The sequence below is a fragment of the Carlito syrichta genome, unplaced genomic scaffold, assembly GCF_000164805.1.
Source record: "Carlito syrichta isolate Samal-C Ts95f unplaced genomic scaffold, Tarsius_syrichta-2.0.1 Scaffold315804, whole genome shotgun sequence".
Taxonomy (NCBI): Eukaryota; Metazoa; Chordata; class Mammalia; order Primates; family Tarsiidae; genus Carlito; species Carlito syrichta.
The window spans coordinates 311,505-339,304 of record NW_007259900.1 but is presented as its reverse complement, the minus strand read 5'-3'; the positions used below and the strand labels follow the sequence as shown (position 1 = coordinate 339,304).

General features: G+C 34.9%; 1 protein-coding gene across 1 annotated transcript in view; it reads left to right on the top strand.

Moving 5' to 3' along the window:
- The window catches only part of ATG3 (autophagy related 3), a 37,648-nt gene extending 10,238 nt beyond the window's left edge, over nt 1-27,410 (top strand). Inside the window, exons 4-12 of the mRNA XM_008073289.1 lie at nt 3,597-3,667; nt 4,948-5,055; nt 9,433-9,482; nt 12,313-12,394; nt 22,021-22,055; nt 22,613-22,768; nt 23,521-23,648; nt 25,696-25,764; nt 27,142-27,410. Coding sequence (XP_008071480.1) covers nt 3,597-3,667; nt 4,948-5,055; nt 9,433-9,482; nt 12,313-12,394; nt 22,021-22,055; nt 22,613-22,768; nt 23,521-23,648; nt 25,696-25,764; nt 27,142-27,223 — 781 coding nt within the window. The 3' untranslated portion in view covers nt 27,224-27,410. The remainder of the gene's footprint in view (nt 1-3,596; nt 3,668-4,947; nt 5,056-9,432; nt 9,483-12,312; nt 12,395-22,020; nt 22,056-22,612; nt 22,769-23,520; nt 23,649-25,695; nt 25,765-27,141) is intronic.
- Nucleotides 27,411-27,800: the final 390 nt, after the last annotated feature.

Below are 27,800 nucleotides of genomic sequence, written 5' to 3'. Positions count from 1 at the left end.
TTTAAAAAATTTTTTTCCCTCTATTCTAAATTTTCTATTGCAACTATATTTAGCTAGGTTCTGGTCTATAATTTTTATTTCAGGTCAAATGAATATAAGGTTTAACTAAATAATCATTTTGTGAAAATAACTGATTTAGGGTTTTTTAGAATGATAGATATACATTTTTGTTATTGAGGTTTATTTGTCCTAGCTTTTAATTGTTTAAGTTATTTAGGCATTTGACTTATAGCATTCTTGTAAGGACTTATATCTATGGACAGGATGATCTTTGAGCAGATACTAGTAGTATATATTTCCATTTTATGAATTATGATGGCTTAAATAATTTTATTGAAACTTAGAACTCAATTATACCTCATTTCAGTGTTCATACTTCTGACTGAATTGCTGGACCAAAGGAACAATTCATTTTGTCAGTGCTAGAGGCAGTCTTTCCATGCTAATATCTTCATGTGAACAAGTGCTATCATGACCTTGTTTTGACATCTTCCTCAGAACTTTAGGCATTACCATGACTTTGTCAAATTTGACACTTGGGACTAGTTAAAAGAAGCCTAGAAAGCTGTCAGATGATATTAGGACATTTCCTAGCTTTATCTTATACTCAGATCTATGGTTTGAACTTTAAACTGAAGCTTGAAAAGGCAGCAGAACTCCAAATGTATGCTCAAGACACCATATGCCATCCTAGCTCTGGCCGATTCCAGTAGATGGCCCACAAAAGAATCTGAACAAATTTTATTTTCTTTAATTTTTTTTTTACTGTAAAGATATGGGGTACAATTCAGCATTGGATACATAAGTGGTCATCGTACAGATGCAGTTTGGGCCTCCCATTGGTCCTCATTTTGCCTGATTTGGGATCAGGTATCCTTATTGATGTTCTGTGCCCCTCCCCCACAGTGTCCCACTACTGTCAATCCTTTTCAAATAGTATTATGATAAATGTTCAGGGTCCACTTATGAGTGAGAACATGTGGTACTCAGTTCTTTGCTTCTATAATATATCACTGGGTATGATAGACTCTAAATCCATCCAAGTTGCTGCAAAGTCTATAATTTTGTCCTTCTTAATGACTGCATAATATTCCATCATACCACATTTTTTTATGCAGTCCACTTTTGATGGGCAGCACAATTGGTTCTATGTTTTGGCTATTGTGAATAGTGCTGCAGTAAATGTGCGTGCGCAGGTATCTTTTTTGTAGGATGAAATGAGTTCCTCTGGGTATATTCTCAGAAGGGGGATTGCTGGGTCATATGGAAGGTCGCCTTTTAGATCTTTTAGAAATCACCACACTGTTTTCCAAAGAGGCTGTACTAGTTTACACTCCCACCATCAGTGTAGAAGTATTCCCTTTTCTCTGCATCCTCTGCAGCATCTGTTGTTTTTTGAGTTATTAATGATGGCCATCCTGACTGGAGTTAGGAGGCATCTCAGTGTGACATTTCTTTGATTATTAGTGAGTCTGAGCATTTTTGCATGTCTCTGTTGCCTGCTCGTGTGTCTTCTTTTGAGAAGTGTCTATTCATATCTTTTACCCTAGTTTTTGCCTAGTTACCCAGGCTGGTCTATTCATATCTTTAATAGGGCTGTTTGTTTTTTTTCCTTTTTGGCATGTTTGAGTTCCTTGTAGATCCTGGATGTAAGAGACACAGTTGGCAGTTATTTTTTCCCATTCTATGGGCTATTTCCCTACTCACTTAGTGGTTTCTTTTGCTTTGCAGAAGCTTTTCAGTTTGATGAGGTCCCACTTGTCTATCTTATCTCTTATGGCATGGACTTTTGGGGTTTTGATCAGAATTTGGTTGTCTATTCCAGTTGCTGTAAGGATGGCTCCTGCATTTTCTAAGATTCTTATACTTTGAGGTTTTACGTTTAAGTCTTTGATCCATTTGGAGTTGATTTTTGTGTATGGTAATAGGTAGGGGTCTTGTTTCATTCTTCCGTATGTGGTCAGCCAGTTTTCCCAGCACCATTTACTGAATTGGTTCTCTCCCCAGTGGTTGTTGGTGGAGGCTTTGTTGAAGATGAGTTGGTTGAGAAATTGAGGCTTTGCTTTCAGAATCTCTATCCTATTCCATTGGTCTATATGCCTGTTCTTGTAGCAGTACCAGGCTGTTTTGATTATTGTGGCTGTTGATTATAATAAAGTTTAAAGTTAGGAAGTGTGATAACTCCCGTTTGGGTTTTTTTTCCCCCCCTGAGGATTATTTTGGCTATTCATGGTTGTTTACGTTTCCGTATGAATTTCTGTATTGTTTTCAGGTCTGAGAAGAATGATGTTGGTAATTTGATGGGCATTGTTTTAAACCTATAGATTACCTTGAGTAGGATGGACATCTTAACAATGTTGATTTTTTTCCAATCTATGAGAATGGAATATTTTTCAATTTGTTTGTATCTTCTTAGATTTCTTTGAGCAGTGTTTCGTAGTTTTCATTGTAAAGGTCTTTCACTTCTCTGGTTAGGCAGATGCCAAGGTATTTCTTTTCTTTTTTTTCTTTGAGTTGTAATCTCACTCTGTCCCCCAGACTGGAGTGTGTTCATGCCCACTGCAGCCTCTACCTTCTGGGTTCAGGTGATCCTTCCACCTCAGCCTTCCAAGTAGCTGGAACTACAGGTGTGTGCTACCATGCCTGGCCAATTTTTTGAGTTATTGGAGAGATGAGGTCTTGCCTGGTTACCCAGGCTGGTCTTGAACCCCTGGGCTCAGGCAGTCTTCTCTCCTCTGCCTCCCATAGTGCTGGGATTACAGGCTAGCTGAGAAATGTTGTAGTTGGCTCTGACCCACAGAGGGAGTAGTGTTTTAAGAGTAGGGGCCCTGGAGTTGCTTGGCTTAATCCTGTCTCTTCCTCCTTCTGGCTAAGCTTTAATTTATTTAACTATAAAATGGAAATATTACCTTCTTCCTTCTGGTTAAGCTTAATTTACTTATCTATAAAATGGGAATATTACCTACCTCTTAGAGATATGAGGATTAATTAGAAATAACCCACTAGAGATCTAAGTTCTGTACTTAATAAGCACCCAGTGAAAGGGTTTTTTGTTTATTTGTTTTTAAGCATTATTCTCAGTATTATCATCTTATGATTCAAAGCATTTTTTGTTTCTTAGTTCCAATTTTAACGCAGTGGTAGGGACAGGAATATTGCCAGCCACCTACATTGTTATGTAATGACATGCAGCTTTTTTCCTGCCTTTTCTTGTTCTCAAGATGAGCAGTACTTTAGGATTAAAAATCTGAGAAATTATAAAGTAGGCTGCAGCTCACTATGGAGCATCATTTTTATTTGTTCAGAGGCAAACATAATGGTTTCTTAATAGTTCTATATTATTCTGCCTTTTTTGTCTAATATGTAATCCAAGTTGTCTTAGGTCTGTGTGTATCTCTTGGTATAGTTCACTTATATTATTGTGCTTTTTCATTGCCCTGACATATATATCACTTAATGACATCCTTCCCAAATCAATTCTAAAACAATTTTCTTAGAAGTAAAGATTCTTTAGTTTTTAGATTTATATGTGATATCTTCTGTACTTGCCTTTTAAAATATATTTTTTACTTTGGTGCTTTTCATTGTTTTTAAAGGGCTACAGGGGAAGAATTGAAAGTGAAGGCATACCTACCAACAGGCAAACAATTTTTGGTAACCAAAAATGGTAAGAATTATATTGTATACTTAGTAAATTTTGCACAGAATAAAAGTATATATATATACTTTTTAAAAGGCCCTTAGCACTTAGGGATCCTAACATGTGCTTACAGCTGTACTTACAGTTTCTTTCAGACAGAAATTTGGAAATATAATGAAAGTCTGGAATATTTTTTCCTTGGTTTTTATCTCTTGTTTTTGTTATTTCTTTTTGCTAAAAAGATCTAGTTGTCAAGATATGAAGGAAGGGCTCTAAGGAATATTGAACTTCTTCTATTTTAATGTTTTAAAGTTGACTTTATATTCATAATCTTTTTTGTTATTTTATTTTAATCTTCTTTAGACTTAAATTTATCATGGAAAATGAAATTGGTACTACCTTTGACATCTAAAAGTTCATAGCTAAAGATTTTATTATATTGTGTTGTTGAAGGATTGCCGATAGGCACAAAAAATATTTTGAAACAGGAAGTATCTTATTTATGAAACTAATTTAAAAACAACATCAAAAGATTGTGACAGTTCCTAACTAATCACATAGCAATACATTGATTTCAGTTCTGATTTGCTCTTTATAGGAAAGGAAAAATAATATGTACAAAATAGCAGTGTTTTCTTTACTGCAACATGTTTTTCATTATTAGGATTAATCATTTATATATTGATTATCTTTTAAAAATTATGAGATTAATAGCAATTTGTTGACCCATACATTTGTTGTGTGAAAAACTTTTGGCACCAGGGTTATATAAAGGAATGCAGTTTAGGAGGTTGGTAAATTTTAAACTGTTTTATCCATTATAAATAACTGGAACTTAAATATGAATTATGAAATTTATGTTGAAAGTTACTTTATCTTTGAAAACCAGAGGTCACCTCTACCACCTCTGAATATGACAGCTGGTACCTCCATGTTCTGAGAGTAAAACCATTAAAATGAGGTGTTATTATTCATTAGACTGAAATTGAGCAATGACATTTCTGGCTTTAGCCTGCTGTTCTTCACAGACCTTCATGGGAAAAGGATGTATAGAACACTCCCAATAGAACCTTCCCACTTGTCTTCTGAAAACGCAATTTAAGGAAAGATAAGTGTGGTCAAATAATAATGAGTCTGTGGGGGTGAATGTAACTCTTAATCACTTTCATTAAAAGTGAAATATTCACTTAATATTTTGGTGGTATAAAAATCCTCTTTTATGAAATAAACTTTCTCTTCTTTCTAATGGATTTATGGTTAGCAGACTATGTGCTAATAACTATTTGCTATTTTGTTTTTTAAAATAGTGCCATGCTACAAGCGGTGTAAACAGATGGAATATTCAGATGAATTGGAAGCTATCATTGAAGAGGATGATGGTGATGGGGGATGGGTAGATACATATCACAACACTGGTAAGAGGAGAATAGACTGGTGTATTGTTAGTTTGAATTGTTTTAAACTCTTTCACAATCTTCATAACAGCCTGATTTTTAAAATGCATACATAAGGCACAGTTTTATCTCAGTAGACTTACATGAAAAAGGCAGGAGGATAAATTATAAAAAAAAGAAGAAAAAGCACTTGGACTGTGCCAGATTTCTGTAGTACCATCTGCTTCAGTTGCAATTTGGAAATATCCATATTATTAGTTTCTAAATAAAGAAATAATAAGGGGATTAGAAATACTGAGTATGCATAGTACTTTGCTTTGCATCTCTTACCTATGTGTCATGTTGTTGCTGGATTATGAGCACTTCTATGACTAGAACTATACTGTACTCATTTATTTTACCCTGGCATCCAAAAGTATGTAATAGTTATTTGTTGAGTGACTGCTAAAAGAAATTTTAAGTACTATAAGCTCCATGAAGATAGAAATTCTTTGTTGAATCCTTAATATTTATCATATTGTATGATGTAGAATTTGTTCAATAAAAACATATTAAACAAATTGAATTTAAGGCTTTCATAAGTTACTTGAAACTCTAAATATACTTTATTCCAAGCTCTAAAACACTATTTTGCCACTATATTTATGTAACTGTGTAAATACATATTATTATGTGCTGCTGTAGCTAACTACCCTTATGTCTTTGTTCTGATGAAGAAAATGTGTTCTGTGTTTAAATCCATTATACTAAAAACAAGTTTTCTCCCTCTGAGTTCTAGAGACTAGGAGGTACATCCTTAGTAGTAGTAATGGGATAGGGTTTCTCAACCTTGTAGACTGTTTAGCAGTATTTCTGGCCTATATTCACTGAACTTCAGTAGTTTCCCCTAGTTGTGACAACTAGAAATGCCTCCAGACTTGGCTAAATGTTCCATAAAGGAAAAATTGCTGCCCTCGGTTGAGACTCACTGCAGGTGACAGAGGGCTAAGCAATATGCACAGGTAAACGTATCCCATTAGGTCAGTTTCTCCTCTACTCTGAATAAAGGATGCTGCCATCTGTTTTCTTATGGAGATACAGGCACAGATAGAGGATGTGAACTTCTTGATCTGAAACTTTGCTTCCTAGTGAGTTGAATGTTGTATTAAGGCCTCAAGGAAATAATAGACAGAACAGCTTTTTAAAATAATCTCAAAAATCCTTCGTTTTTCTCACTAAGTAGTGCTGTTAAGACCTCTTCTTTTTCCGGATCTTTTCAAAGTCTTTACATTTCTGTTTTAGTTGTCCCATGGCCAGAAGATGATGGCAGCATACTAGTAGCAAATTCTCTGTTGACTCAACAGAGATTATAGCACTATTTCTGATTATAGCACTATTTCTGATGTTAAGTTAGTGAGTTACTCTGTCTAGTTGTATTCTGTTTCTAAACCACTATCCTGAAGTCTAGGTGCATATTTTCAAAGTCATTTATCACAGAGATAAATAGGTGTTAGCATGATTATGTTGATAAAAATCTAACAACTAAAAAAGTTTGCTCTAATGAAAGGGGACAAGCAACATAATTTTCATATTTAGAAAATAGCATAGTATTACACCACAGTTCTTTATTGTACATAATTCCAACTAATATTTATGAGAGCTACCCAAAGAATTTTACTTTTAAACTATGTCTTAGTTGATTTTCTGCATTATTACTGAATACTACAGGCTGGGTAGTTTATAAAGAAAAAATTCATTTGGTTTACGGTTCTGGGGGCTGGGAAGTCCAGGATTGAAGAGCTGCATATGATGAGGCCCTTCTTGTTATGTCAATACATGATGGAAGGCATCATGTGGTGAAGCATGGGTGAGACAGAAGGGATGGGAACTGAACTTCATCCTTTGATCAGGAACTACTCCCTTGTTACTGGCATTAATTCTTTCAAGAGGGCAGACCTCCTCATGGTCTAATCACCTTTTAAAAGGCTTACCTCTTAATACAGTTATAATGGCAGTTAAATGTCAACATAAGTTTTGGAAGAGACATCCAAACCATAGCAAATTATATTGTAATTTGACTAAAGCAGTGCTTTCAGCTGACTTATGAGGCCAGGTGTTGGTTCCTTATGCAACTCAGCCCCCTTTGCTTCATCCCTGCTTTTCCTGGTGCCTTTTTTTTTTTTTTTTTTTACTGTTAGCCCTTGTACTAGTCATGGTTCTTCAGAAAAATAGAACCAATAGGATGTGTATACAGTAGTCCCCTTTTATCCTCAGTTTTGCTCTCTGTGGTTTCTGTTACTTGTGTTCAACCATGATCTAAAAATATTAAATGGAAAGTTCCAGAAATAAACAATTCTTCAGTTTTAAATTTTGCATCAATCTGAATAGTGTGATGAAATCTGCTGTCCTGCTCCATTCTGCCCAAGATATGAATCATCCCATTGTCCAGTGTATTCATGCTGTATACACTACTTGCCTGTTAGTCACTTAATAGTAGATTTGGTTATCAGATCAACTATCACATATAGTGTATATAGGTATTTGGTACTATCTATCGGTTTAGGCATCAACTGGCGGGTCTTGGATTGCATCCTCTGCAGATGAGGAAGAGCTATTACATGTATAGGTCACAGATACAGGCAGATGGTTTTAAAGAATTGACTCAACATGATTATGTGGTCTGGCAAGTCTGAAATCTGCAGGGCATACTGGCAAGCTGGAGATCCAGGGAAGTTTTGATGTTGCAGCTTGAGTCCTAAGGTAGTCTGGAGGTTGAATTCCTTCTAGGGGACCTCAGTCTTTTAAGACGTTTGACTGATTGGATGATATCCACCTACATTATGGAGGGTAATTTGCTTTACCCAGTCTACTGATTTAAATGTTCATCACATCTAAAAAATATCTTCACAGCAATGTTTAGACTGGTATTTGACCATTTGAACATTAACGTCTGGGCACCACAACCTGGCCAAGTTGACATGAAATTAACCATCGCAACCCTTGGTAATATCACACTCATTGGAGTCATTTGGGTTTTCTGTTTCCTTGCCAATTGTGTTCTACTTTTAGAAGAGTGTGGTTTAATGGGATATTGCTACATTATTATATTTTGACAAATTGAAGAGGTTTATTTTCTTTGTTTTTATGTACAGGATTCAATGAAATCATTTTGTATTAATTCAGTATGTTAAGATATGGGTTTTACTGTTATAAAATAATCATACTCATTATGACTTCTAGAAAATCATAATAATTTCTAGAAAAACTATGAAATAAAAGCTTTATGCTAGACTTGTGGATTCTGACATCTTCCATTTGTGAAAATGAGCTATTCATTCTTTGGCTTAGGCATGTTGAACAGGTATAATAAATTTTTATATTAACAGAGGAGCTAAGCATATTTTATATTTAGCCTTTTTCCTTTAGTAACTTTAGATACTACTGTCTTAATTGTATTTCCCATCCTTGTTAAACTATTTTATTGAGAACACTGGCAGGTATTTTGTATTATAAATGTTATATAGCTGATTGGTGGTATTGCCACTGGCTTAATACTTTCATTGAGACAGGTAGGTTTTGAGATATTTGCTCAGTGAGGTACAGTGGAAAGAGAATTGAACCAAAAGTCAGTTCGTATGGAGTTTAATCCCAGTTTCTTCACTGAACTACCATGAGACTCAAGTCAGTCATTTTTCCTCTCTGACCCTTCATTTCTTCATAAGGAGACATTGTTACTAACCGCCTCACAGGAGAGTGTTTGTAAGCATTTAAAAAACACTTAGTAGAAAGTGTCATATAAATGTGATGTGATATTACTACCTTTGGATGTCCTGGATTTCTGAAGCAAATAGCATACAGGTTGAGTATCTCTAGTCCAAAATTCTGAAATCCAGAACTTTTGGAGCATGAATATGATGCTCAAAGAAAATGCTCTTTGGAGCATTTAGATTTTCATATTAGGGATGCTTGACCAGTAAATATGTATGCATATATTAAAAAATCTGAAAAAATCCAAAATACTTCTGGTCGCAAGCATTTTGGATAAAGGATATTCAGTTTGTATTAAGGTAAACAATACCTTTTTGAGAAAATTTTGATGCAAGTTCAATTAAAATATAAGTATGAATGCTGTAGTTTGTTCATCTATCCACTTTCTTAGAAAGTATTATGATAGAGACTCAAGGAAAGTCAATGCGGAATAGTAAATGATAGAATAGTATAATTTATGTTAAAACATTTTTTTAATTTAAGGAGATGCCTTTTGGATTATTTGTTCTTGTTTGTTTGTAGAGATGCTAGTAATATTTGCCTCATTTTAGAGAATTTAGGGAATTTTAAGTGTTTTTATATTGCTTCAATAAGTAAATGGAATGTTTAAAGTCTAATGTTACTTACTCTTTTCTGCTGAATTTTAAATAGGTATTGCAGGAATAACTGAAACAGTTAAGGAGATTACACTGGAAAGCAAGGTACTGGTTAATTAGCTATATTTTTAAACTTAATGACCTAGTTATTTGCCAACATATATATGTTTTAATATTAATCATATTTTTCTTATACAAACTCTGATTATTTATTATGAAGCTCTTTTAAATTTCAGCTGTCTTTTTCCCTTCTCATTTTTTTTTTTTTTACATCAACATACTAAAACAATACTGGTTCCTAATGCTTCTCTTATTTTCCTTAGTTTGTAGTATGGTTAAGAAAAACACTTTTGAAATTGTTACTTGTACAAACTATTAATTTGCACTAATTGGGAAACTTTCTAGGCTAGGTTAAGAGATAACTTTTTGTTTTTAAGTATATTTAGTAATTTGTATAAATGGAATATTTGTTGGGGAGTTATCTACTTACAAATCAGTAGATGCTAGTTATGTACTAATATTTAAATATTGCAGTTTAAATATTGTCATAAACAGCTTAATCATCTCTGTATTTTCTTAAATTACTGGTTTTGAAAATTTAAATGTAAACTTTAGCTTAGCATGATTCACATTCGTGATATTTTGAATGATTGTAAGCTAAATCAGGCCAGGTGGTTCATTCATGTCTGTAATCCCAGCACTTTGGGAAGCCATAGTGGAAGGATTGCTTGAGCCCCGGAGTTTGAGAACAGTGTAGGCAACATAACGAGATCTCATCTCTTAAAAAAAAAAAAAACAAAAAACCACAAAAAACCTAGTTCTGGTGGCACACACTTGTAAGTCCCAGCAACTGGAGAAGGCTGAAGTAGAAGTATTGCCTGAGCCCAGGAGGTCGAGGCTGCAGTGAGCCATGATCATGCCACTGCACTCCAGCCTGGGTGAGAGTGAGACCCTGACTCCAAAAAAAAAAAGCTAATTCAGTTAAGTTTTAGTGTATGATTTATTTGGGGGGAGGGTAAAATATATAATTGGGCAGAATTTTTCTACTTGAAAATTTTCTGTTATGTTAGACTGTTGGAGGTATATTAACTTTTTATTTCTCAGTTACATTGTAGTTACCTTCATATTTTTATTTACCTGTGGTTGTTTGAAATGTTATGAAAAATAATACAAAATGATTTCACCCTTTTGTTAACTATTTTTTAACAGTCAAGTCACTTAAAGAATAGACTATTTGGATGGAATAATTGCATTCCTACTATTCTTTTTTTTTTGAGTTGGAGTCTCACTCTGTCACCCAGGCTGGAGTACAGTGGCATGCTCATGGCCACCCCAACGTCTACCTGCTGGGCTCTGGTGATCCTAACACTTTAGCCTTCCAAGTAGCTGGAACTAAGGGGTGTGCTACCATGCCCAGCTAATTTTTTAATATATTGTAGAGATGAAGTCTCATGAAATTGCCTAGGCTGGTCTCGAACCCCTTGGGCTCAGGCAGTCTTCTCACCTCAGCCTCCCAAAGTGCTGGGATTACAGGCTTGAGCCACCGTGCCGGGACCCTACTATTCTTATGAAACATTTGCTACAATAGTTACTAAGTAAAGATACTATCTGTGTTTTTGTCATTTGAATCTTTTGAGATTTGTAATGGTCTTAACAGAAAGTGTTAGAAACTAAAGCAAGTTTTATATTTTTTTAATATAAAATTTTATGCTTATTAAGGATTAAGATTTAGTTCATTTACCTGAGAATTCATCCTTTTGAAATTTGACTTTTTGGAGCATTTGAGTAACCAAGGATAAATCACTCAAATGGCTTTGCTGCTTCAGAATATCTTCTTATTTACTCTGGACATTAGTTTATATATTTCCGACTTTCTGCATGATATATACCAGAGTAATATGAATAACAGGTTTTTGGGATGGGTATATGGTAATTCAATTTTTAATAAATGCATGAATGATTAATATGGTACTTGGTATGCCACATAGCATCCTTATGTCTTACTAATGTATGACTACTTAGAATAATTTGCAAGTAGAGTGTATCTTTCCTGTCATTTCCTACTTAGTAAATAATTTATTTATTTTTATAACTTAAGTACTTAGAATACTTGCCATCCAGACCTAAGCTGGTTCTGGATTTTTGTTGTATTCTATTATATCAAGTATGAATATCATCAACATGATTTAAATTTTCCTTAATGATTAGCTTGTTAGATATTATTAGCTCATCTAATAATTACTCAGACACTGGCATTCTTCTCCATGTCACATTTTGGGTATCATAATGATGCATATGACTTAAGTTTCTAGAGGTAAATGAAACTATCCATAAGTAAATTGTATCCTAGGTGAAACTAGATGTTCAATTTATTCACTATAAGTTCAATATTACATTGACTTAAGGTTTTTAAAAATGTTAATTTTGTAAAAATGGTATCTATATTAGACCTGCCATTGGTTACCATTATTCTTTCATTGTAGAGCTAATATAGTTAAGAAATTGAACTGAAATCTTACATGTTATAATAACTCTAAAGTCTGATAACATACTTAATTCAGCTAGGATATGTTAGCTTATAATTGTATTGTGGCTTGTAAATATGTATACTTTTTTCTTCTTTAAAGTTTAAATGTACAAGTTAACTTTGAACTTACTTTCTAATGCTAATGAATTGGTTAATAAAAAATACTGTTTTATTGGGAGCACAACTGGCAATTATATATTGGTCTTTTTCAGTAACAGCACTCAGCATATTACTTTTAATGATTGATATATAGGTTTTTCATCTCCACTGGAGTTTGAGTTTCTTGAGTATACGAACTGCCTTGTCACTTTTATTTTCACAGTGGTTACCACTATGCTAGCACATGTGTGGGTAATATTTGAACTAATGAACATACTTAAATGATTTTAAATATAATTAATTTCAAAGGACAGCATAAAACTTCAAGATTGCACAGCACTATGTGAAGAGGAAGAAGAGGAAGATGAGGGAGAAGCTGCAGATATGGAAGGTATTTGTGTTCTGGATTTTCTTTAATTTCACTAGAATATTAACTTTGAAATATTTGTTATTCGTATGTAGTAAGAATTATACTTCATTGAGTTTTAAAACATTTAGCAGTCTAGGGAGGATTTTGTTTAGTGTGTAAACTTAATCAGTGGAAAACTTACCCTGATCTTAGATTTTTGTATTTTAACCTAGAACATAGTCTTGGGCAGTATTATTTCTACTAGGATGAATATTAGTTGTAAATCATTAATATTGGGTAGCTGTAAGATGCTAATTTTAACCTAATCGATTTATTGACTTACTATATTATATTGACTTAAGATTTTCAAAATAATAATTTTGTGAAAATGAGCACAACAAAATTTGCTCACACATTATGTACTCCCCCCCCTTTTTTGATAGTATCTTTCTATTAAAACCCTGAGATAGTAATACTTAATGGGGACTTTTGAATTATACAGAATCCCCTCACAGTTTCCTAAGTTTCTGAAATACCCTCCTAGGGTTGCCAGTTGAGAAGCATTGTTACAAGAGATAGAAATTCATTATGCTCATAGAATAGAGTAATATGGGCCTGTGAATATAAGATTATTCAAAGTTTTATATTTTATTAGCCTGCTAATGTTTTTAATATGTATGAAACCTCAAATATTTAAAAGTAGATGGAGAAATTGCTATCACAAGGGTGACCTCTTTGTTAAATCCATTTATCTTTAATATACTTACATTTTCTGTAGTATTTGATTCTGTTAACTACATTTTCCTCTTTTTTTCCTCCCTTGGTTTCTATCACATTGGGTTTTCTTCTTCCTTCTACCTTGACTCTTCTAAGTTTTGTTTCCCTGATTACTTCAAAGTCCTCATGAAACCTAGCTGCATATCTGTTCCTAATTTTGGTGAGATTCTTGTCCTTATTTTTATGGTAAACTATTCCTTGAGGAAATCTAAATTAGTTACTTGAGCCAAAATTGCTTACAGCAACCTCACATGCCATCGCTATACTTGAGATTTCCATATCTAAACCTCCAACCTAGATTTTCTCAACTTCAGATTTGCTTGTTCAGTTTAATTTCCACTTGGATCCCTCACAGTTGTCAGAAACTGAACTCATCACTTTCTTGCAAGAATATTGTTTCTGACTTTCATCTGTCTCTAAATGGTATACAGTTGACCAAACTGGGATATGGGGATGGCATAGAACCCTATGAGTAAATCACTGTTTTCAGAGTACAAGCTGTGGGCCTGCCTTAAATATCTGACAGCCTTTTACTATGTTTATTGCACTTTGTTTGGATATTATTTTTATACTTTTTAAATTTTAGAGTCTTGGGGTACATATGAGGATTTGCTACATAACTATATTATGTGAAGGCAAGGTTTGGGCTTCTAGTGAGCCCTCTCCCTCCCCAGTAGTGGACATGATACTCAGTGAGGGTTGTGTATCCCTTATCCCAAATTCCTCCCTTCTTCTTTTTTCAGCACCCAGCATCTGTTGTTTGTGCCCGTGTGTCCAGTGCTTAGTGCATGTTTCTGAGTGGGAACATACAGTAATCAGTTTTTGTTTCTATTCTAATTCACATAGAATGATGATTCCAGCTGCATCCACGTTGCTGCAAAGGACATGATTTTATTCTTTTTTATGGTTGTGTCATATTCTATAGTACATATGTACCACATTTTCTTTATCCAGTTCACTTTCGATGGGCATCTGGGATGGTTCCATGGTTTTGCTATTGTGAATAGTGCTATAGTAAACATACTCATGCAGGTGACTTATGTAGAGTGATTTATGTTCCTCTGGGTATACTTTCAGAACCTGGCCATAAGTTCATTGCCTAAGTCAGTGTCTAGGAAGACGTTCCCTGAGTTTTCGTCTAATATTCTTACAGTTTGAGATTTCACATTTAAGTCTTTGATCCATTTTGAGTTAATTTTTGTATATGGTGATAGGTAGGGTTCCAATTTCATTCTGCATGTGGTTAGCCAGTTTTCCAAGCACCATTTGCTAAATAGGGTTTCCTTTCTTCAGTATTTGTTTCTGTCAGCTTTGTCAAAAATGAGTTGGTTGAACATCTGTGGTTTTATTTCTGGGTTCTTCATCCTGTTCCATTGGTCTCTGTGTCTACTTTTATGCCAGTACCATGTTATTTTGGTTACTGTAGCCTTGTAATAAAGTTTGAAGTCTCGGAGTGTGATACCACTAGCTTTGTTCTTTTTGCTGAGGATTGCTTTAGCTATTCAGGCTCTTTTTTTGCTTCCATATGAATTTCAGTACTGTCTTTTCTAGGTTTTTGAAAAAATGTTGCTGGTAGTTGGATAGAGATTGCATTGAATCTGCAGATTGCTTTGGGTAGAATGGACATCTTGATGATATTCTTCTAATCCATGAGCTTGGGATGTGCTTCCATTTGTTTGTGTTGTCTTTGATTTTTTTGAGCAGTGTTTTGTAGTTCTTGTTTTAAAGATCTTTCATCTCTTTTGTTAGATGGATACTGAGGATTTTTTTTTTCTTTTGTGACTAGTGTGAATGGATTGTGTTTTTGATTTGGTGTTATCCTGCTTGTTGGTGTATAGAGATGCACTGATTTTTGCACATTGATTTTGTCTTCTGAGACTTTATCAAAGCCATTTATCAGTGTAAGGAGGTTTTTGACAGACTCTCTAGAGTTTTCTAGGCATAGGATCATACCATTTGCAAAATCGATAATTTAACTTTCTCTTTTCCTAACTGAATACCTCTGATTTCTTTCTCGTGTGTGATCTGACTAGGACTAGTTCAATATGAGGGGTGAAAGTGAACATCCTTGTCTTGTTCTAATTCTTAAGTGGAATGTTTCCAATTTCTGCCCATTAAGTATGATGCTGGCCGCAGGTTTGTCATAAGTGACACATATATTATTTTGAGGACTATTCCTACAGTGTCTAGGTGTTTGAGAGTTTTCATCATTGGATATTGGATTTTATCAAGTGCTTTTTTTCTGTGTATTGAGATAATCATGTGGTTTCTGGTTTTACACTTGTTTATGTGATGGATTACTTTCATTGATTTGCATGTGTTGAACCAGCCTTGCATTCTGGGAATGAAGCCCACCTGACCATGATGGATGATCCTTGTAATGTGACATTGGATATGGTTTGCTAGAATCTTGTTGAGAATTTTGGCAAATATATTCATCAGGGAAATTGACCTAAGTTTTCTTTTCTTGTTATGTCTTTGCCATTTTTGGGTATCAAGATGATACTGGCTTCATAGAATGAGCTAGGGAGAATGCCTTCCTTCTCAATTGCTTGGAATACTTTCAATAGGATTGGTGTCAGCTCTTTCTTGTACCTCTTGTAGAATTCAGCTGAGAAATCATCTGACCCAGGGTTTTGTTGTCAGAGAAGTTTCTTATTACTGAATCAATTATTTGAATGGTATTGGTCTGTATAGGGTTTCAGTTTCTTCTTGTTTCAATCTTGGGAGATGTGTGTTTCCAGGAATTTCTCCGTTTTTTGTAGATTTTCTAGTTTACTTGAATACAGTTGTTCATAGTAATCTCTGATAATCTTTTATATTTCTTCAGGGTTAGTTGTAACATTGCTCTTTTCGTTTCTAATTGTTTATTCAATTTTTTTTTCTCTTTCTTTTTTAACCCTTTGTGCTCAGATATCCCCTCTTAGGGGACATCGTAAATTTAGCAAACCACACAGATGTCCCTTCTCAGGTGACATAAATAGATTTCTGGTGATTATACAGGACAAACTTATGCAAGTGCAGATTTTTTTAAAATGTATTTTTCCTTGAAATTTTTCATTCAGAAACAATGAGAAACCTATGTCCCATTTGAAATTTGTCAAACTTCTGATCAATCAGTTAAGAAGTGATTTTCAGGAATCACAAGTGCATCCTTCCACATGGTCTTTGAACAACAAACGGGACAATAAACTACATATTATTAATGTGGGAGAAAAAAAATGATACTGCATTGTCTGCTGGAATAGGAAAACACCAGGTAGAAGATGTCAAAAAAATTACTGTTGCGCAGCAAGTATCAATGAACCTGCAATGCATGTTGGTGACTGTTTCACACATTACTATATTTAGAAAAATATAAGGTGTAAAATTTTGGTGTTTTTTTTTTTTTTTGAGTCAGAGTCTCACTCTGTCGCCCAGGCTGGAGTGCAGTGGCACACTCAGGCTACCCAAGTGTCAACCTGCTGGGCTCTGGCGATCCTTCCGCCTCAGCTTTCCAAGTAGCTGGAACTACAGCTGCGCACTACCATGCCCAGCTAGTTTTTTATTTATTGCAGAGACGAGGTCTTGCCAAGTTGCCCAGGCTGTTCTCGAACCTGTGGGCTCAGGCAGTCCACTCACCTCAGCTTCCCAAAGTGGTGGGATTACAAGCTGAGCCACTGAGCCCAGCAAAAATTTTTTTTGTTATAAAGTTTCTCAATGTTCAAAATTCCATTAGAAGTCAAATATTGTTACAATTAAAAAAAAATTGATTCCAATGCTATACTATTTAATATGAAGTGATTCGTTTTTCACTGTTTTGTAAAAAAGTATGGTCAAGTTGGTGGTAGGTGATCTGCAAGATGTCATCAAGTACAAAGGGTTAATCTGACTAGAGATCTGTCAATTTTATCTGTCCTTTCAAAGTCCCAGCTTTTTATCTCATGGGTCCTTTATATAATTTTTTTGGTCTCTAGTTCATTTAGGTGTGATTTTATTTTGATAATTTTCATTGTTCTACTGATTTGGGGATTGAATTACTCTTGTCTTTGCAGCTCCCTTAGGTACAACGTTGGACTGTTTTCTGGAGATCTATTTTCTTGATATTTGCATGCAATGCTATAAAATTTCCTCTCAGCACCACCTTCATGGTATCCCAGAGGTTTGGGTATGTTTTTTTTTTTTTTATTTTTATTTTTTTAGGAGTCTTTTTATTTCTGTATTAACCCAAAAGTTATTCAGAAGCATTTTGTTTAATTTCCATGTATGTGTGTGTTTGTGCAGGGTTCCTGTTGGTGGTGATGATTATTTTTATTCTTCTCTGGTCTGAGAAGATACTGGTGTGATTTTGACCTTTTGAAATTTGTTTACACTTGATTTATGTATGAGCATGGAGTATGTTCCATTTGCTGACAAGAATTATATAATCTGTGATTTAGATGTCAGATCTAATTGGTTGAGTGTCGAGTTAAGTTTCCAATTTCTTTGTTAGTTTTTTTGCCTTGATGATCTGTTTAAGGCTGTTAGTGTGGTATTAAAGTCTCTGACTGTAATTGTATGGCTTTCTGTGTCCTCTCTTAGTTTAATTAGCAATTGTTTTCTAAATCTGGATGTTTCTGTGTTTGGATATATATACATTCAAAGTGAATATTTCTTGCTGGTGAATTGAGCTTATTTTCATTATAGTGTTCTTTAGTATCCTTTTTGACTTCTTTTGGTTTAAAGTTAGTTTTGTCTGATATAAGAATAGCTACTCTGGCTCTTTTTTTGTTTTCCATTTGCCTGGGAGATCTTTCTCCAACCCTTTAACCTTGAGCCTGTGGGTGTCATTTTTAGTGCAGTGGGTTTCCTGAAGGCAACAGAAAGATGGATTATACTTCTTTTTCCACTTTTTCACTCATTGCCTTTTTGAGTGGCTTGTTCAATCCATTCACATTTAAACTAATTATTGATATATGGGGATTTTCTCCTGTCATATTGCTATAAAATGCCTGCTTTGTGTTCTAGGCTTTGTGGTTGATTTGTATGGTCTGTAAACTTTGTGTTTACTTATGCTTTTGCAATGGGTGAACCATTCTATCATTTTTGTTCTTAGAACTTTTTAAAGCATCTCCTGAAGGGCTGGTCTGGAGGTGGCATATTCTCTTAGGGATTGAATGTCTGGGAAAGATTTTGATTCTTCTTCATTAATGAAACTTAGCTTGGTGAGGTAGAAAATTCTTGGCTGGAAAAGCTTTTGTTTAAGAATTGGACCCCAAACCCTTCTGGCTTGTAAGGTTTCTGCCTAGAGTTCTGCTGCAATTCTGATGGATCTTCCCTGGTAGATGGTCTGTTCCTTCTGTATAGCTGCCTTTAGGATTTTTTTTCTTTCATGTTCATTTTGGTGAGTTGGATTATTATATGCCTTGGGGAGAGTATTCTAATTCAGAACCTTACAGGAATTCTGTGAATCTCTTGCATCTACATGGCTCTCTGTTTAGTCAGATAGGGGACATTTTCTTGGATGACGTTTTAGAAGGCTTGTTCCCGTGTGTTCAGTTTTTTCTTCTTTCTCGGGGATGCCTGAGAACTATAGATTTGGTCTCTTTACATAATCCCAGATCTCTCTCCTAGGTTTTGCTCATTTTTCCTGAGTCTTTTCTCCCTTTTTATTTTTTTATCAGACTGGGTTAGTTCAGTAGTTTGATCCTCGAGCTCTAAGAGTTTTTTCCTGTGCTTGATTGATTCTGCTGTTAAAGCTTGCTGTTGTGTTTTGAAATTCCAGGAGAGAGTTCTTCATTTCCAAGAAGCTCGGTTTGGTTATTTCTTAGAATGGGCAGGTTAGCTTTCACTTGTACTGTTTTCATGGACTGGATGATTCAAGTGTCTGCTTTCTCATGGATATCATGGCTTTGCCATCCACAGTCTGAATTCTGTGTTTGCTATCAGAGGGAAGTCATTCCAGGTGGGTTCCTTTGCTTGGGATCTGGATATCAACTCATTGAGACTTTGTGGCTATTGACTCATTAAAGCTTTGGGATTTGCTGGTGTTTTTTTTTGCTGGTTCTTCCTTATCTATGAGAACAGACTCTTTTCTTTTTAGTTTTTGTTTTGTTATTTTTTCATTAAAGTTGCTAATATTGTATTGGCAGTTTGTGTGTGTGTGTGGTTTTTTTTTTGTTTTTTTTTTTACTGATCTCCACCTGTGTGTGAGAGGGGCAGAGGTGACAGGAAGGGTGGTGAACTGGAGGAATCTTTCTAGCACTGTTTCACCAGTGCAGTCGGGTGGGGTTGGGGCAAGTTTTTTCCTCCAGTTCAGACTTTCTCCTCCCTCTGGTGCAGGCACCAGGGGCCCTAGTTTAGGAGTGCCACTGGCCCCCTCCACTGCTCAGGCATCTCATCAGCAGGATTGACAAGTGTCTAGGAGTGACCCCATGGCTCTACTTCACATAGGTGTTCTTGGGAGCATGGAGTAGCTGTGTCCCCTTCACACTGCGTTAGAAGGGAAGCAGCTGCTTTGTTGGTGGAAAATGGGCATTTCTCTCTCGGACCACAGGTGGGAAAGGCCACTGCCACCAAGTTGCACAGGGGTGCACCTACTCTTAGTTCCTACCCTGCTGTGGGAGGAGCTGTCACAGTGATAGTGGCTCCGAGGGCAAGCCTCATCTGCAGTCTTGATCTGGGGCCACAACAGATGCTGACACTATGGAAGAAATGTCCCCAAAGTGGGCATGTTGCCCCTGCTAGGGGCTGGAGAGGGAGGGGGGAGGCAAGGGTCCATGGTGCAGACCACCCGCATGGGATGTTTCCCAAGAAGTCTCTCCTTGGGAGTGCTTGGCAGCTATTGATGCCAGGGCTCACAAGGAACTGGGGTTCCCTGGGCTCCACATGGCCCCAGTGTCTTTGTTCCAATTCCAGGATAACTTTTCTGTGCCCAGGTGGTGGAAAAAGGCTATGGGGGGAGAGTCTGGGCTGTTTCTCTCTTGACTGGAACTACAGAGGCTTGTCTGAGTGTAAAAAACAAGCCATTCCTTTTACTCACCCCTTCCTTCTCCAAGAGCGCTCCCAATCTTGTGGTGACTAGGGCTTGGAGGTGTTCATCCTCTGCATCCTCAGATAACTGTCCGGTAAACCTCACTTTGGCTTTTCAGGCCAACCCTCAGTGTCTCTCTCCTCCAATAGGTTTCTTTGCTGAGTGTAGCAGTTGTGCAATGTCTATAGTCAGCTATTGACCCGCCCCCTTGGATATAGTAAAGAAAAAATTGCTATATATGACATTTTGCTAAAAAATAGTGTTGGTGTCTAATAGAAAATACAATTTTCATTCATTTGTTCAATAAATATTTATTGAGCAGTATAGTATCTATGTATCAGGTAGTGAGTTCTTGGTGCTGGAGATAAAGCAGTAGTCACAATCTCATGAAACTTATAGTCTAATTAGGGGAGACAATCAAAAAATGTATAAGCCAAATATATACTGTGTTAGTTGGTTATAAGTGTTAGGGAGAAAAGCAAAGGAAAGAAGGGGATTGGGAAAGAGAGTTGCAATCTTTAAATAAGTTGGTCAAGAAAAACCTCATTGAGAGTTATACCATTTGAGTAAATCCTGGAAGTGAGTTAACGAGCTCTTTGGATATCTGGGAGAGGAGTGTAAAGGCCTTGAGGTGGTGGTAACATGTGGCTTGTGTAAAATACTGCAAAGAGATTCCCACCGTCTAGAGAAGAGTGAAGAGAGAGTAATAAGGAAGGAGTCAGAGAGATAACCAGGGACTTGTCACAGGTTCTTTTTACACATCAGATAGTGTAGAGTCCTGTCTTTAACTCAGAGTGAGACAAGAGGCCATTGGAGGGTTTTCTAAGTAGAGGAGTGATGTGATTTAACATTTCAGCAGAATCACCATGAATTCAATATTGAGAATAAACTGAAGGGAGAAAAGGACACTAGGAGGCTAGTTTGATAATCTAGGCAAGTCATGATAGTGGCCTAAGCTAGGTTCATCAAATTGGTAGTGATGAGAAATGGTGGAATTCTGCTCTTATTTTGGATTTAGGGCCAAAGGGATTTGTTGCTGGATTGGATGTGGGATGCAAAAGGCAGGGAAGTCAAGTGGAGCTCCAAGATTTTTGACTTGTGCATCTAGAAAAATGATATTGAGTCGCAGAATATTAAGAGTGGTTAGTTTGGAGAGGGAATTGGGAGCTCAGTTTAAGACATGTGATATTTGACTAGCCAATGGGGCCGTGACATAAACGTGCAGTTGGAATAAATTTTAGAATCACCAACATTTAAGGCCATTGAGACTGAACGAAATCATTGCAAGGCTAAGTGTGGATAAAGAAGAGGAAGATCCAAGAACTGAGCTCTTGATTACTGCAGTACTTTGGTTTTTTGTTTTATTTTTTAAAGTAGAGGCAGTGAAGAGGAACCAGCATAGAAGATATTTGAAGGAGCAGCCAGCGAAGTGGGAGGAAAACCAGGAAAATACAATATTGTAAAAGCCAGGGAAAGAAAGTATTCCACGGAGAAGGGACTAAATCATGCCAGAAATTCCTGAAAGGTCACTTAAACTGAAAACTGGGAATTTCCTACTGGATGCAACAAAGAGGAGATCACTGATGACTTTAATGAACATATTTATATAGTTATATGTATAACTTTATATACACTGGAGTCACTGAGGACTCTACGGTATCATTATGCCAATTGATATTGTCAACAGACCAAGCCTTAAACATACTGGCTTTGCCTGGGCTTTCCTCAGGTCAAGTGTCTGCTGCTTTGGAAGTATAGAATTCTCTCATATCTATTCAGTATTATCAGTTAAAAACAAAGGCAAAACCCCAGTTTTTTAATGATAACTCTGAAGTCATATATAATTTGGTTTAGGAAATGTTTTTGAACATGATGAATCTTTTGTTGCTTTTTACAACAGAATATGAAGAGAGTGGATTGTTGGAAACAGATGAGGTTTGTAAATTGAGTTTTATTTAATTTTTCATGAATGAATTTGGGGATTAGTGTTCTTATAATATATTGATCTTTCAAAGAAATTCTTACTTTTTTACATTGGTTATAGAATATAAAAATTTTTTTTTTTTTTTTTTGAGTTAGAGTCTCGTTCTGTCACCCAGGCTGAAATGCAGTAGCATGCTCACAGCCACCACAGCCTCGACCTGCTGGGCTCAGGTGATCCTTCCACCTCAGCCTTCCAAGTAGCTGGAACTACAGGCACGCATTACCACGCCCAGCTAATTTTTGATTTATTGTAGAGACGAGGTCTCACCAATTTGCTCAGGCTGGTCTTGAACTCCTGAATTCTGGCATTCCTCTCGTCTTGGCCTCCTGAAGTACTGGTTTTATAGACTTGAGCTACCATGCCCAGCCTGAATATAAAATTTTAGCTTTGAGTTTTAAGTTCATTACTTTTGGGAAATTAAGACATAGAATGAAAAAAATAGATTTTCTAGAATACTGATTCATACTGATTTGATGGTTGTACATTTTTCTCCATTATTATATGCCAGGCTACCCTAGACACAAGGAAAATAGTCGAAGCTTGTAAAGCTAAAACTGATGCTGGAGGTGAAGATGCTATTTTGCAAACCAGAACTTATGATCTTTACATCACTTATGATAAATATTACCAGACACCACGACTATGGTTGTTTGGATATGACGAGGTAAAAATAAAGAGAAGTACATTTTGATATAAATATTTTAAATTGTTGGATTTAATTCCTTTTTCGCTAGTCCATGGGTATATATTGTGGTCTATTAAATTTTAGGAATTATTTGTAATGCAATTTTATAATTAATATTGAACTTGATTCTTTCTTATTTTGAAAAACTATAAGTTATTCAGTGTGACAACAGTAATGCTAAGAGGTAAACAAAAAAAAATGTTACATATTCATTCCTTGACCTCCTTCAAAATGTGAAGGAAATTGATCTTGGTATGTTTTATTAAATTTTATTTGGGATTTCATATGTTAGATGTTTACACGTTTACAAAAGGATCGTGTCACATTATTTTCTTCCCTTAAAATCTTTTAAACTCATTTACTTAAATGAATTAAAAGGATAATTGAAATAAGATCAACTTGTTTTACCTGTTATTCTTAATGACCGTAAATGGGAAACAAAAAAGATAAAATAGGCCTAGGAGAGATGAGTTACAAAGTAATAAAATGTTGTGAGAGCCACTCACCTGCCTTTTTGTGGGATCTTTTCTGCATTAGGTAGTGTCTTATGTCACATAGCCTGGATATGCCAACTCCTTCCCCTTTACTCCCTTTATATATATAAATTGTAAACTTTCCCCAAAATAATGCTAAATAGTCTGGAATTCTAAATTGTAAGTGATAAGTGGGATACTGAGGTTTAGGTTAAAAGTTTTTCATTTGTAATTTCAAAGCATTTTTTATGCTTTCAGCAACGGCAGCCTTTAACAGTTGAGCACATGTATGAAGACATCAGTCAAGACCATGTGAAGAAAACAGTGACAATTGAAAATCACCCTCATCTCCCACCACCTCCTATGTGTTCAGTTCACCCATGCAGGTCTGTATATGCAGAGATACATATATTTTGTGTGTGACATAAATATATATATATATTTCACGGGTTTATGACTTGGGAATATGTAGACATAGTACCCTAACAAAAAATTTACTTAATAAGCAAATAAGATTCTCTTTCATCTTATAAGTGTTCTTGTGTTTAGATAAATATATAAGAAAAAGGGGGAAAACTTCACCAATTTATTTTAAGTTTAATACATTAAGAATTTTTTTTTCCCTCTGGGTGTTTGGTTATAGAATAGATATTTGTGACTTTATTCCTTTTTTTTTCTCTCTCTCTTAGATTGGTTTGGAAGATCTTGTTTTTTTTTTGGATTCAGAAATACTCATCCTTTAGATATAGTTTTATCTCTGATGAATGTAAAACATTAAGTTAACTTTGTGCTTTTTCTAGGTGACCTATTTTATCTCCTTATCAGTTAGTGAGGGGAAAAATGTATGAAGAGATTCTACACTCCATTATTCTTTAATTGAGAGCTCTTCAGCCTTATCAACTCTAAGTACATTTTATAAGTTGGGATTTTCTATCCTATCTATCACTATGTTTTCACAGGACCAAATTAGTGAAGCTGAACCAGTATACACGATTTGTTCAGAATTTTTCTTAAAAAAAGAAAAACTGTTACATGCAAAGTTCTTTAGTTATTTCTAGTAGGTAACTTTCACAATTCATTGGAAAATTATGGTAACACTATTTTTCAATGGAAACACTGATATTTCATTGACCAATTAAATGAAACACTTAGTTTTTTTCTCCTTATAGTTAAAAAAAATTTTTTTTGGTAGATATTTTCTTCTTATTTTCTGTGATGTCTTTACTTGCAAACTTTAATAACCCATAGAAAACTTTGATCCTTTTTGAGATTATTTGCATCAAGAACATTAGCATTACTAACTATGAAAAGTCATTCAGCAGTTGTTAGTTTGTTTTGAATTATCTAATCTAAAAATGTTCACTTTTGAGAGTTATTCAGTTGGTTCCTCTTATAATTTGAGGTCTTAGGACGGTGCTTATCAAAATGAAGCATGTCTTGTTTCTGGTGTAATTTTTACTCAGTTGAGGAAAAAAAGGTAAATAACTTAACCAGTAATTATATTAAACATGTAAATAAAATAATTGACTATATTATAGAATAAGATATGAATATGAAAAAAAGCTGAAAGCCTATAAAATGAAACTTAAAGGACATTAGAAGCCATTCCATGGGCTGCCTCAGACTGTGCCTTCAGATCCTCTAGGCTAATACATTTACTCTTATGTTTTAAACCTCTGCCATATAGGATATATTCGTTTGAAAGATTGTTTATTTTATACATTACCTTTTTCTTAGTTTATATATCCAGATAATAATTTTGTTAGAGTACAGGAGAGATACCAGTTGGCCATACAAAGATGTGTGGATAGGACAAAAACTTTATATAAATACCTTTCTTCATATAAAGCCAAAAGATTATTTTTAAATAGAATCAGATAAATTTTAGAACACTCATTAGGACAAAGAAATAAATATAACCTTCTTAACTCTGATGAATAAGCTTTTCTTGAACCCTCTCAGTTTTGGCTTATTCTCAGCTAAATATTTAAATAGTCAAAATCACAAGATTATAGATATTTCTTTGCTCTTTTGACCAACTGTTACTATGTATCTTTTTTAAATTTGCTTGCTCTGATTCTTTTTTGTTTCTCAGAACAGACAGCCATTGCTTCACATTTATCCTCTGTTATGATTTCCCCTTTTCTGGTTTTTTGCTTCCCTTCTGTGTCACCATTATCAGAAACCTAATTAATACTGTTATGGTTGTTGAGGCTACCATAGCTTTTTAAACTTAACTCTTCCCCCAATAAAGATGTTTGCATTAACAATCTGACTTGTTGGAGAGTAGATGGAGGAATATCTTATAAGATAATTATTTGTTAAAAATGAACTCACCAACAGTAATTAGTTAGATGTTTCATGAACGAAAATGTGCTTTTCTTATTTAGACCTAATTGATCTATACTAATAACATTTACTCTTTGCTTTTAGGCATGCTGAGGTCATGAAGAAAATCATTGAGACTGTTGCAGAAGGAGGAGGAGAACTTGGAGTTCATATGTATCCTTACCCGTGTGTATGATTGTTAGCAAAATGGCACTTAAATTTTTTGTTTTCTTTTTGAGAAATTTAGTGTAACCTAATGACATTGTACCTACAAATTGTTACAGCTTCTCATATCTGAAAGTCCATTTGGGAGTCTTTAATTTATTAGTTATTCTTTGGTTAATTAGAACATGTCCCTGTGTGTACCAGTAGCTCAATCTACCAAGAGAGGTTAACCTACTTACTTAGAATATTTTTTTTCATAAGTGTATTTTCAGCTTAACATGTTAGTCAAAAATGTATTTTCCCATCCAATAAAAATAAAGTTAGTGTGTCAGTCTGAGGTTTCCCTGAAGCAAATAATTTAATTTAAGCAAATAAATTAATTAAAAATTAATGTGCTCATGAAGTGCTTTAGATATTCTTAAAATATAGTATATTCATTTTTCCCAAGAGAATAGCACCTTTCTTGTATCTTACTGTGGTTCTGCTGAGTTTTCTTGGGTTGACAAAAAGATTAAATTCAAGTTAATGCCCAACCAAACTGTTGGGTCCTAAAACGCATATACTCATAGCATGGACTCAACAAAAAGCCAACAAAGCCAATGACTTATATACCAAATAGCTTAAATTAGTTTGATGGGTTGAAACTGGACTTGGTGGTTCATGCTACTTGGTGTTAGAAATAGAAGTGTAGACTGAGGAGTCACCATTGTCTTCTAGCTGTATATAACCTAGGCATCATTAATAAAGTGTACCCCTCAAAGAACAGTGGACTGATTTGATATTGAAGCAAACCAAGGAGTTCCAGTCCAAACCAGACTTGTTCCTGAAATCCTATTATTTGTAACTGACACATTCATCTCTATGTCAGAGGCTAGGTAGCAACTTTGGAGACTCTCTGTTTATAACTTATAGAGTCATTGGTTCCCCCCAATAAAAATTAAGTAAACTCTTAATGTTTCCAAGTGCAATGGGACATAGAAAAAAAATTTCAGGATTTTATTAAAGACAGTCCAATATAGAATATTCTATGGCAAGAATCTACTAACCTAGAATCAGTTCATTATGAAGGATTTTCATAATTAATTTTTGTCTCTTTTACTGCAGTGTTTTTATACTTTTTATCCTGCCTCATTTTCTAACATTACTCTAGCAAACATGGAAACAAGTTTCAAATTCAAATATTGGAATGGGTGGTCAGGCAGTTTCAAAAGTTACAGAGAGCCTCATGTTAAATAGATACAAATTTGCATGATTGAATTTTTGTAATAGACTTAATGTGAGATTTTGTCATATATTTTTTCTGAGAAATTAATTGCTTAATGGATGTAATTACAGTGTGGGCTCAAAACAACATAAATTTTATTTTCCTTAGCTGAAGACCTTTAGGTATCTTCTGATTTTCTTGAAATTTGTACAAGCTGTCATTCCAACAATAGAATATGACTACACAAGACACTTCACAATGTAATGAAGAAAGCATAGAATCTATTCTAATTATTGGTTCTGATTTTTAAAGAATTAACCAGATGTGACCATTGACCATATTCACCAGTACATACAGTTTCTCTAATAAAGGGACTTATGTGTTTATGCATTAAATAAAAAAAAGTTCCACTACCAGCCTTATTTGTTTAATAAAAATGAGTGTAAAGAGACTTGTCTTTCTCACTTCTTATCAAAAGTTCATAATAAGATTTCTCCTAAATAATAACTTTTTAAGTGAAGATGTATCTCATACAATGATGATAGTATTTTTGGTTCACATATAGGAGGAAGATACTAAATGTGTAATAGTGTCGAAACTAAGACTAGAAAACACTGCATGCCGTACTATCTTCCCTTCTTTCTCTTCCTCATTGTTCATCTTGGTTTTCCATACCTGTCCCCAGACCTCTTACTAGTAAATATTTATGAGACACTTACCATGTGCCAGGAGATATTTTAAGTATTATTATCTTATTTCCTGATTGCTTTATTAAATTGATACCACCAAAATTACTTTTTATTATGGATTCAGGAATATTTTTCCTATTATGATGACCTAA